Source organism: Narcine bancroftii, chromosome 13 (genome assembly GCF_036971445.1).
Source record: "Narcine bancroftii isolate sNarBan1 chromosome 13, sNarBan1.hap1, whole genome shotgun sequence".
Classification (NCBI taxonomy): Eukaryota; Metazoa; Chordata; class Chondrichthyes; order Torpediniformes; family Narcinidae; genus Narcine; species Narcine bancroftii.
The window spans coordinates 34,453,289-34,465,773 of NC_091481.1; the positions used below are offsets into that span (position 1 = coordinate 34,453,289).

The window sequence follows — 12,485 nt, forward strand, 5'->3', positions numbered from 1 at the left end:
AAAAGGCTCCAAAAGTAACTCTGGAAATTATAGGCCAGTGAGCCTGATGTCAGTAGTAGGTAAATTATTGAAGGTGTTCTCTAAGAGATTGGATATACAATTATTTGGATAGCCAGGGACTGATTTGGGATAGTCAACATGGCTTTGTGTGTGGTAGGTCGTGTTTAACCAATCTTATAGAGTTTTTCGAGGAGGTTACTAGGAAACTTGATGAAGGAAAGGCTGTGGATGTTGTCTACATCGACTTTAGTAAGTCTTTTGACAAGGTTCTACATGGGAAGTTAGTCGGGAAGGTTCAGATGCTAGGCATTCATGGTGAAGTAGTGAACTGGATTCAACAATGGAAAGGTGGAAGAAGCCAGAGAGTAATGGTAGATGATTACTTTTCAGACTGGAGGCCTGTGAATAGTGGTGTGCCTCAGGGATCGCTGCTGGGACCATTGTTGTTTGTCATCTATATCAATGATCTGGTTGATAATGTGGCAAATTGGATCAGCAACTATGCAGGGACACCAAGATTGGAGGTGTTGTGGACAGTGAAGAAGGTTTTCAAAGCTTGCAGGGGTATCTGGACCAGATGGAAAAATGGGCTGAAAAAGGGTAGATGAAATTTAATCCAGACAAGTGTGAGGTGTTGCAATTTGGAAGGACAAAACAAGGTCAGGTATACACAGTAAATGGTAGGGTACTGAGGAGTGAGGTAGGTCACAGGGATCTGGGAACACAGATACATAATTCCCTGAAAGTGGCGTCACAGGTGGATAGGGTTGTAAAGAGAGCTTTTGACATATTGGCCTTCATAAATCAAAGTAATGAGTACAGGAGTTGGGATGTCATGTTAAAGTTGTACAAGACATTGGTGAGGCCAAATTTGGAGTATTGTGTGCAGATTTGATAACCAAACAACAAGGAAAGATATCAATAAGATAGAAAGAGTGCAGAGAAGATTTACTAGAATGTTGCCCAGCCTTCAGGAACTGAGTTACAGGGAGCGGTTGGATTTTATTCCCTGGTGCGTAGAAGAATGAGGGGAGATTTGAAAGAGGTGTTTAAGATTGAGGGGAATAGACAGACTAAATGTAGATAGGCTTTTTCCACTGAGGGTAGGTGAGACACGAACCAGAAGACATGGGTTAAGGGGGAACACGAGGGGCAGCTTCTTCACACAGAGAGAGGTGGGGCTATGGAATGAGCTGCTAGTTGAGGTGGTGAATGCGGGCTCAATTTTACCATTTAAGAGGGATTTGGACAGGTACATGGATGGGAGAGGAATGGAGGGCTATGGGCTGGGTGCAGGTCAGTGGGACTAGGCAAAAAAAAAATGGGTGGGCACAGACTAAAGGGGCCCTGTACCTGTGCTGTAATGTTCAAAGTCGTTCATCTCTGTAAAGGAAACAGCTCGAGGGATGAGTGTGCGAAAGTTAGAACTTCATTTTTTTTTTCTGCTGTAGACATTAAAGATGGTTTTTGGACGCTGCACAACTCCTGGCCTAAGGTCAAATTTTAGTTTGGAATAACCAAGCTGGATCAAACAAAAAATCCTGCAAAAGAAAGTATCAGGAGTCAAATTTCCTAACCGGAGTTCATCCATGCAGACAGTGCAATGTGTGTAAAGTTGGTGTACTTCTGGTTAAGCTGTCCTTTGTCAACCAGGCCATAGGGCGGGTTTTGGAATTGTGTGCGAAGCAGAGGTCAGACCCTTGATCACAGTGGTTTCACTGCTGGCCAGTTTAATTGATGGTCTCAAACATAGCAGCCAATTTGCAAACCAGCACAGTCAGCGATGTTTACTTGGCGGTGCTAAACAGAGAGGTTGAGTGGCAACTCATTGAAATAGTGCCGGGGTCTGTTTTGCATTTACCTGTGGAGCTTTGAGCCTGTGGTTTAACGTCTCACCTGAAATGTAGGACCATGCAGAGTGCTGTTGGTCAGTTGTTCCCCCGCAGTAGGTGATGAGGGGGCCCATTCCCACAGGCAGGATGGGATGCGGGGAAGTGGGTGGCGGGAAGCATCCCAGCCAGAGACCGCAGCTGTCAGCGTGCGCTTGGCTTTAAAGGGGCACGTTAACATTGAACCACCTCTTCTTTTCACAGGCTGAGTTCCTCCGCTTCTCATTGGCTTTCAAGTGTGACATGTTTACCCTCGATAAGCGATTGCGGCTGGAGGAGCGATCCAGGGATTTGGCTGAAATAAACCTGCAGAAAGAGATCGAGAAATGTCAGCAAACATTGCAGGTTTGGCACTGAACCCCCCCTTATTGGCTTGTCAGGAGAAAAGCAAACCAAACCTTGTGTGTGTGTCTCTCTTTCCCTCGCCCCGTCTCCTTTCTTCCTGCTCCCCGCCCACTTCGCTTCCTTCGATCAGACCTACACAGCCCTCCACTCTCGCCCTGTCACCTCTCTCTTCTACTCTCCCACCTGTATCCACCTCTTACCTCTCAGCCTTTGCTCCTTCTTCCCCCTGCCCTCACCTTTTTATTCAGAGGACTCTGTTTTTCCTGTTAGGGTGAAGAGCTCACCCCCTGCTTTTTGCTTCCTTTGGATCCAGCACTTTTGTGCAGTCCACTTGGCCCCAGCATCTGCTGATAATGATCTCCTCTCTTCCTATTCTCTAGCAACAAATAACATGCCAGAGGAACTCCGCAGGTCAGGCGGCATCTGTTGAAAGACACAGACAGTCAATGTTTCGGGCTGGATACCCTCCATGAGGAGATTTGCGCAATGAGATCCTCTGGTTTTCCAACACTGGACTTCTTGTCCCCATTCCCCCTCTTCCCCACACCCAAGGAAGGAGACACTGCACACGTTACTTGATGGGTGCATCCTCCTCTGGCAGTGGAAGGTTGTGACGCTGTTAAGTGATTCACTTCACCGGCATCATTGCAAGCTTGAGCACAGACTAGGCAGGCGACCAAACCTCCCTCTGCGCTCTCATTCCCACCTTCTCCTCCTCCCTGCCACCTTCCCCTTCCCGCATCTCATTTCACCCTTCTCTTTTCTCCAGACAGTGCGACCTCTGTGTGAACAGGAGCAGTCGCTGGAAATCTTTGAGAAGCTTGAGAAAAGTCTCAGGGTCCTGACACAGACCATAACCAGGGTAGTCAGCCGTGCCGAGATGCTGGGAGCCATACACCAGGTGATTGAAGTTGATTGTTGTCAGCGAAAGACTTTGTATCTAAGCTATCTGACCCAATCGTGTTAGATCAGGACACTGCCAGTCCCGAGTAAAGCAAGCACGTCAATGGCATAATGATCCCATGGAAGTACATCACACGTATCCACACTGTAGTTGCAATGAGAGGGATCTATCATTGAGAATCCCATTAACTATCAGAAAGAATGGTTGGATTCTGGCATTGGTTGTACTCCAAATGAATTAATAATGGAATGAAAGAGGGTTGAAATTTGTGATGAGCTCAGAGAGCAATGTCCTTCCTTCGTGTGAGTCCCTGATGCTTCATTCTCCGAGGTTACTGAAATGCAAGGTCATCGAAGAACCTTGGAATTGGAAGGGTGCTTCCTAGAGTCATACAGCACAGAAACGGGCTCTTTAACCCTCCATGCCTCCGCCGACTGGTCTACCCGTCTACGCAATGCCACATGTCTTCATTGGGTCCAATTTCCTCTATGTTATCTAAGTGTTTGTCTAAATTCCTCCTGAATGCAATAATCGCAGCTGATTTTACCACTTCCAGCATTTGTTCCAGCTACCGACCTTGCTCTCTGCAGAAAACCTTCACTTCAGATCCCCTTTAAAGCCCCTTCCTCTCACCTTAAAACTGTGCCCTCTTGCCTTGAAGTCGGGGAACACAATTAGGCCTTAACCACTTGGGACTAAGATCCCAAGGGTTCCTTTTATCAGAAGGTTCCATGTAAACACTGGAAATTCTGCCATTAGGGTGTACGAGGGCTGAGAGAGGCTGATTTTTAGAGTCTGGGGGAATTGGTCACAGGTTGTGATAGTTTAGATGTTGTGTTATGGCTATGTTAGACATTGATGAGACCACACTTGGACTACCATGTGCAGACCTGGCTGATAGGAAAGATGTTATTAGGGTACAGAAAAGATTCACAAGGATGTTATCAGGAATGAAACTTTTAACTTTTACTATTATCTGACTGTACGTATACCACTTGACGAAACAACATCTCTCTGGACCACGATGCGCACATTGTACGTTTCTCACACAGCACATAATGGCATATATAGAAATGTAATATAAAGGTGCACAAAAATTCTGGAATAATTACTCAATTTCATTTATCAGAGATCCAAGGTTACAGGTTACTATTCATCAATCTCACAGCCTCCAGGAAGAAGCTCTTTCCCAGCCTTGGAAGTTCTGAATTGTGATATTCCTGTACCTCTTTTATGTCAGTTGGCCCAAGATACTGTGTGCTCGATGGTAGGGGTCTCCAGTAATTCTTTCAGTCCAATATAAGCCATGCTCTCAATAGAGGAATGTGATCTTCTTGACAGTTTTGATGATCCTCTGCATTGATTTCTGGGTAATGTTGTGCAGATGCCGCACCACACAACCACGGAGCCAGACAAGACCCTCTCGATTGTGCTCCTGTAAACTGTCAAAATGGAGGGGGAGAGGGGTGCAGTAGCCTTGCCCTCCTCAACCTCCGAAAGGAGTGTAGGTGCTGTTGCACCTACTTGACTAATGAAGAGGTGTTTTGGTTCAGGATAGGTCATATGTACACCAGGATAGACTGAATAGGAGGGGGCTATTTTTTTTCTGAGCAGAGGGTAAGACTGATGGTTGATCTTGTAAAGAAGTATAAGGAGTAAATAGTTGGTTCTATTTCAAGGATAGAGGAGTCTAAAACTAGAGGGCATAGATTCAAGGTAAGGGAGGAAAGATTTAATGAGGGACTACTTTGTCATGTACGAGATGGTGTATCTGTGGAACAGGCTGCAGAGGCATTATTAATATGTTTACAAGACAGGTGCACAGATCCCAAATAAGAGAGCACCATCTGTCACTTTGATTTGGAGTAGACTGGGGAAACTACGATTAGCTGTGTCCTCGTTTGTAGAACTAACCTGGGTTATTATGAAGGGTATAGATAGAGCAAATGTAAGTAGGCTTTCTCAACTGAGGTTTGGTGAGTCAAGAACTGGAGGTTAAGTGTGAAAGGTCAACTGTTTGAAGGGAGCATTAAGGGAACTTTATGCGGAGAGTGGTGAGTGTGTGAATGTGGGCACAATTTTGACGTTTAAGAAAGATTTGAGTATGTACGTGGATGGGAGGGGTATGGATGTTATGGTCTGGGTTCAGGTCGATGGGTCTAGGCAGAATAATAGTTTGGCGTAGGCTAAATGGGTTGAAGGGCCTGTTTCTGGGTTGTAGAGTTCTCTGGGCAATTTTCCATTTGGTCAGGCTGTGGGCACTATGTTGATTGTATTGAAACAGCAAGTATAATTCCATGTAAAAATCCTCGGTATCCTGCACCTATGGGGATCGCCGATGCCGGAAATCCAAATTTTCCGGTTGCCTGAGACACCGTCTTCCAATGCCTAACTAATACACCTGCATTAAGAATAAGCAGTTTTAAAAGACAAAAGGCAGTGCAAGAAGTAATTTAAAGAAAATTAGTATTGCAGTCCTTAATATGCAAAGTTCAATCAGGTAATTCCTGTAACTTTCAAAATTTAGATTCAAGTTCAAAGCCCGATCGCTGTAACAGCGTTGCACTAACCGCTATGCAAACCACCATCATAACTAACCCTTGCCCCAAGTTTACAGATAAAGCCTATAATTAATAATATTACTCATGAAGACTCTTACTAGGTAGGGCTAGGGTGACACTTTGGGAGACCTTGGTCTGGTGACTTGCTATTTCGTCTGGTTGTATGTGTACAGTCAGATAATAATAAACGTACATGAACTCGAGATCCAATGGTAGCATTTAAGGGACTTCCAGATAAACGGGTAATGAAGGGTATTATTAGGGCAAGCGTCAGAATTTCACTTGGATTTTCCTGCACACATGGGCTGAAGGGACCTGTCCTGTGATGTGCAGATTTATGGTCTAGGGTGGTGGTTTTCAAGTTTTTTTTCCCACTCACATACCCTTACTAATCACAGAGCACCGATGGCATAGGGATTACTTAAAGTGGGATGTGAGTGGAAGGAAAAAGATTGAAAACCTCTGGTCTAAGTAAGCAACTTGATTGCGCCAGCTCAGATGGCAATTGAGATTCAATCAAAGAGAATGTTCAGGGATTGAAGCGTAACCGGCAAGGCAGCATCTGTTGGTGCTGTTTTGATGAAGGTTCACAGGCCCAAATTGCTGACCGCCCCTCTTTCCACAGATGCCCAACCTTCTGATGGTTTCCAGTGCTCTTTTCTTTCAGATTTCCAGCATTTTCCTTGAGTGGGCATAGGGTTGCATGTTAGGCAGGTAGGTAAAGGATGGCAGGGTTTGTTCTTTAAACATTTGTGTTCCAGATATATCAGCTATAGTGATGAATAATAGATACCGTTTGGGATTACGTAGTTGCCGTCTAACCCATCCATTTGTGTATCTGCCATTCCCTTGGGTTCTGTGAGCGTGTCCTGTGCAGACTGAAATTGGGCGTATCCCAGTTGGACTTCTGTGGAGTGAACAATTCCCTGAACATTGGTCCTTCTGCTCAACAGGAAACTCGGGTCAGTAAAGCGGTTGAAGTTATGATCCAGTACGTTGAGAACCTGAAGCGAATGTATGCAAAGGAACACTCTGAGCTGGAAGAGATGAGGCAGCTTCTTCTGCAGAATGGAGGTCCGGTGAATCCACTGAGAGAATTGCAAGGTAATATCAATGCCAGTGATTGGGATTTGAAAGAATTAAGAATTTAACTGACAGTCTCACTGCAGCTGCCCAGCTACATAAAACACACTAACCACAATTCAAATATAATTACGCACGACACCATGGAAATAAAAAGGAATGGCTCTTTTTGAATGTTTCCAGTCTTGTTCTTTGATGATTGGGTTAAATAGGGCTGGTTGAGGTGAATGAGCAATGAGCCTGTGGGACTGGAAGATGCATTCACTCAGTTTAAACCAGTGGTCCCCAACCTTTTTCTTTCCACAGAGCACTTAAGGTTTAGGGAATACTTTAAGTGGTATGTAAGTGGAAAGAAAAAAGTTGAGAACCACTGGTTTAAACATCCCTGTAAAAGTCACTTGCCTCCTGCAACACCTGTCAGATTAGATCCTGCCTTCCATTCCGATCTGCTTCCAGTGCTTTGTGTGCTTGGGCAGACAGTTATAATCCTCCTCTCCTCCAGGTTCCCTTATCGTCACAAGTGAAGTAGCACTTCACCTGTGAATCTGCAGGGGTCGTCGACTGCATCTGGTGCTTGCGCTGTGGCCTCCTTCACTTCGGAGAGACTGGACGCAGACTGGGAGATGGCTTTGTTGATCACCGCAGCTCTGTCCGCCACACGGTTAACGTCAGGGGGTGGCACAATTAGCGTAGTGGTTCACACAACACAATTACAGCGCCAGCATCCTGGTTTCTAATTCGGTGCGGTCAGTAAGGTGTTTATACATCCACCCCATGTCTGCATGGATTTCCTACAAGTGCTCCAGCTTCCTCCCATCTTTCAAAACATACGGGGGTTGGGGGTTAATTGGTGTATTTGGGCGGCACGGGCTTGTGAACTGGAAGGGCTGCTACTATACTGTGTGCTTAAAATTAATAGCAGGGTTCTCCCAGTGGCTACCCAATTCAATTTCTCCCCCCCCCCCCCCCCATGATTCCCTTACCAACATGTCTGCCCATGGTTTTGTGCGCTATCAGACTTGGACCACCTGCAAATTGGAGGAACGACACCTCATACTCTGTATGGGGACCTTCCAACCAGATGGCATTAACATTGATTCTCTGGTTTCATTAAGCCCCCCTCTCCCCCATCTTTCCCTGTCTCCTTTCCCCTGATTCTCTCTCTCTCCCTTCCTGTCTTCTTGACCCGACCTCTGCTTCCACAAAGCTCCAAACAACCCTTCTCCATCCTGGCAATTCTCACCTTTCCATGTCCAATTCTGGCCTTCTGCCTGTTGGCTTGTGCTCCTTCCCCCTCTGCCTTTTTTCCCTCCACGCCCAGCCTTTTTATTCAGGTGCCTACTTTTCACATACCCTGAAGAAGGGCTCAGGCCCAAAATGATGGTTATATATCTTTACCACCTACGGACGCTGCGAGGCCTACTGAGTTCCTCCAGCATTTGTGTTTTTTGTTACAATCACAGTATCTGCAGACTTTCATCTATCTCTCTCTTTATCATCACCTACATTAATCCACACAATTGGTTTGTTTGGCCTGTAAAGGTGCACAGAGGTGTCAGTAGACTAGCACCCCATCAAGGGTGTAACCTTGCAGAATGGTCCGGCCTTCGAATGGGGCCCTGCACGCTTCTCATTCCTCTGCATCCTGTTGGCCAGATTTTAAACTTGGCAAGGGGGAGCACTGAGACTTCGCTGTTGGCGTATAAGACAGCCCCTGGTTTTGGGGTGACATTTTAACATTCAAGGACTGTCTTGTAAGCCAGCATATACGGTAAATTAAGAAGCAACAAATGCAGGAGATAGATCATTGTGCCCTATTTTTCCCTCCACCAGACAGATCAGCTGCTATTCCTCAGTCTATCAAACCACCTCATGTGTTCTGCAGTCCCTGTGTCCACCTGAACACAGTCCCCACCTTCTGGACCTTTTGTTGTGATGACAAATCATATACTCAAGATGCTAATGGATTCTCACTGACCTGTTAAGCATTTTGTGCATTTTCTGTCAGTCTACCCATAGCTTTTTAATGCACAGTGATTACGGAGAGGATAATGACCTCTCATTATTACCTCACTCACCACAGCAACCTCACTGATGGAAATGATCTCGTCAACACTTGATTGACTGATGATTAGATCAAAATTTTCATTTGTAGAATTCAATTTTTGACCCGTTGTGGTACTTAACATTGCGATGCAGACTTTTGTGACAGCTAGAGGTAGTATTAAAATTGTGTCATTCATTTCCAGACGACCATCGGAATAAGAGGTTCCTCAGCTCCCACACATATGGCAAAGTAAGTATTGTGAAACTTGTTGCCCATTCAGAACATTGCCCGAAGCAGCTATTTACAATTATGTTTTTTTTAGATAGAATTTTCACAGTTCACACAAGGGTGACCAAAATTCAAAATCTCCGTTTCCTTACGAGTTTAGACAGCATGCCAGAAATTAAGTAGGTGGGACTAGCAACACCCGCCATTGATACGTCCTATTCATTAGTCTGTTTTTCACAGAACGCCTGCAGTTAACTTTAAGCAGCAGGTGTCCTGGGAAACTTACCAGGGAGTCAAGGAGGTAAAATATCGGAACGGGAATGGCACCCTCATTCCCTTTCCGACCTTTTTACCTAGCGTGCATTCAGGGAAAATAGCAACAATTTCTTGGAATGCAGTGGCTGTGTTTTTTAAAAGAAACATAATAGTGAAGACTGACACTCATCTAAGATAAGGAAGTGAGAGTTTAATGTCATAAGTACAAGAACAACATACAGATGCAATGAAATTCTTGTTCGCTGCAGCAGTTACACAAAGCACTAAGGGCAATTTAAGTATAATTAAGATGAAAGAGGCCACAAGGAGGAATAAAATTAATATTTGTCATTGTCAATACAGGATACGTGGGTTAATTGGTCACTTCGGTCTATGTGGGCAGCACCAGGCTCAAGGGCCAGTAGGGACTGTTACCATGCTGGATCGCAAGATAAAAGTGAGGCTTTCCCAGTGAGGCCAATACCCCTCCCCTTCCCCTCCTTTCTCTCTGCCTCCCACCTCCAGCTCTGGACCTCCACCTCCCTCCCTCCCTGACAAACCTCCACCCCCCCCCCCCCCCCCCCCCGCCAGTCTCTCTCTGTCCAGGGTTTCCTCCCCTGGGCTCTCCATTGAAGCATTTAACATTTTTGTGAGACCGGGTTACACAATTTAAGTCTGCTTTCCTGTGTTAAAGCAGCGACGACACTTCTATAGTCATTGTCCATAAAAATGCTTTTGGATTTTTCAGTCTCAAGACCCCTGACCGCCCCCCACCCATTCGTTATCTCCCCATCTCCGTCATCCTTATTGATGGCATCAGGGTGTGTAATTCTTCCACGCTACAGAGATGAATGTTCCTGGCAACCTGTTAAGGCTGTGTTCTCTTGAAGGGTTCCATGCGGAGAGTCAGCATTGCCACGCTTCCCAGAAACAGTGCAGGAATCCAGCAAACCATGGTAAGGAACTGTAGGCATGGTTCTCATAGCACTTGTTGATTTGCCAGGGGTGGGACAATAGCCATAAAGTCCCGGATATTTTTTAAGTTTTGTCAAAATCTCAGCCAATTTATTTTAATCTGTGGTTACGTGGACAAATGAAAATAGGCATTATGTCAGGACATAAAATGTACACACCAGCATTAAAACCAGAACTTGGTCACGAGAGTCCAATGGGATGATGTTGCAAGCCATGCAGCTGGGTAATTCACCTGAAGACCAGTAAATTCCACAGCACTGTACATGCCCTTTGGCCCACAGGGTTGTGCCAACATAATACCTTCCTCTAACAGCTGCCTAGGATTTCCCTGCTATATAAACCCTCCATTTTTCTTACTTCCATGTACCTATCTTAAAAGATCCCATTGTGCCTGCCTCCACTACCATTGCCAGCAGCGCATTCCATGCACCCACCACTCTCTGTGGAAAAACACACCTCTTGCATCCCCCTGCTCATGCTCCCAAGCACCTTAAAACTCTGCCCCCTAGTGTTAGCCACCACTTCAGCCCTGGGGGAAAAAGCCTTGAGCTGTCCACACAATCATCTTATACACCTATATCAGGCCCCTCCCTCAGCCTCTGTTTCTCCAAGGAGAAAAGACCAAGTTCACTCAACCTGCATGCTCTCCAATCCAGGCAACATCCTTTGGACACTTTGTATAGTATCCACATCTCCCCCCTTTGAAAGTGACCAGCGCGGGATTTGAACCTCAGTCCAAATCACTGGTATTGTAAAGGCGTTGTGCCAACCCCTATGCCAACCATGCCACCCCTAGCGCAAGGACATTACAGCGCCAGCAATTGGATCTTGGGTTCGAATCCTGCGCTGTCTGTAAGGAGTTTGCATGTTCTCCCTGTGTCTGCATGGGTTTTCCACGGGGGCTCGAGTCTTCCCACTGTTTGGGACATACTGGGGGTGCAGGCTAATTGGGTATAAATTGGGCAGCATGGACTCATGGGCCGAAAAGGCCTATTACCATGTCTAAATTTAAAAATTGAACCCCAATGCTAACCATGCCATCCCAAAAACCCTCCTCCTCATTGTCAACAGTTAATTCTTCTCTTGTCTACAAACTTGTTTATCGTGCTCTTCCACTACATGCAAGGGATGTCTATTATAACAATCACAGCCCAGATATACTGGGCCCTGTGGGAATTGCCCTGGTACCAACTTCCCAGTAACAACGACACCTATCGGCCATTCCTCCTTGATTCCCAGAGCTAGATCTTCTCCATTTTGGTGATCTCCCTGCACCTGGGATGGGAGGTGTGGTGAAGCTCCAACATTGGATTGAGATGCCCCATCGTGCATCTGCAATGAATCAGTTAGCATCTCCCCACTGTACTGAACTGCCCCCTCACTAAAGGTTCAGCTGTCGTACTCTGTGGCAGTTCTCAGTAGAACTGAGCTCCACACTACTTGAGTTTGTGGTGAAAAGCCCGTGTAGTCAAAGTGGCGACAAAGCCATTTAATTGTTATAAAACCAATGGTTTGCCAGTCACTTTTAGGAGAGGGATGTTGACCTTACCCATACTGATACTCAGTAGCAAGAATTGGCCGCTTTAAGGCCTGGCCAGCTGTTCCGTTGTCTTAGATTGTTGCCGCCTTGCCTTGTAATCCCATGACATTTACAAATTGATGATTTGTCAAAGAATTTCCTTTAATTATTGCTTGAAAGGTTCACTGAAAAAATTGCACAACGTGCTGCTAGTGATGGGAGGCGATGATGTTTCTGAAGAGTAGCAACTGCTCTCAAAGAAGTCATCACAACTTCAGTTTGCTGAGTTGCTGAATGACTGGAAAACACGAGACTGTCGGTGGCACGGTTGGTGCAATGCTGTTGCAATGCCAGCGATGGTGACCGGGGTTCAAATCCAGCGCTGTCTGTAAGGAGTTTGTACGTTCTCCCCATGGTTTCCCCGGGAGCTCCGGTTTCCTCCCACCGTCCAAAACCTACCAGGGGGTTGTAGGTTAATTGGGTGTAAATTGTTCAGCATAAGCTCATGGGACGAAAGAGCCTGTTACTGTGCTGTCTGTCTTCATTTAAAATTTTTAATTTAAATCGCACGGTGGTTCCCCGTGTCTGGTCATCAGGCTTGGACTTTTACCACATCCCAGATTGGAGCTATGTCTTCATGAGTCATTGGGTTGAAGCAAGGATCGGAGATTGGAATGGT

General features: G+C 45.8%; 1 protein-coding gene and 1 long non-coding RNA gene across 7 annotated transcripts in view; one reads left to right on the forward strand and one right to left on the reverse strand.

Moving 5' to 3' along the window:
* Positions 1-12,485, forward strand: part of lrmp (lymphoid-restricted membrane protein) — a 174,894-nt gene that overhangs the window by 151,073 nt on the left and 11,336 nt on the right. For 5 of the 6 annotated variants that reach the window (XM_069908443.1, XM_069908440.1, XM_069908442.1 and 2 more), the window contains 5 exons: positions 2,094-2,234; positions 3,004-3,135; positions 6,653-6,803; positions 9,032-9,078; positions 10,203-10,268. In XM_069908443.1, coding sequence (XP_069764544.1) covers positions 2,094-2,234; positions 3,004-3,135; positions 6,653-6,803; positions 9,032-9,078; positions 10,203-10,268 — 537 coding nt within the window. The remainder of the gene's footprint in view (positions 1-2,093; positions 2,235-3,003; positions 3,136-6,652; positions 6,804-9,031; positions 9,079-10,202; positions 10,269-12,485) is intronic. The other variant, XM_069908444.1, reaches the window with a different exon arrangement.
* Positions 1,710-8,836, reverse strand: LOC138748376 (uncharacterized). The gene is made up of 3 exons (XR_011347979.1): positions 8,761-8,836; positions 2,471-2,657; positions 1,710-2,195 (listed from the first exon to the last, which is right to left on the reverse strand). It is a non-coding gene; the product is annotated as an uncharacterized lncRNA (long non-coding RNA).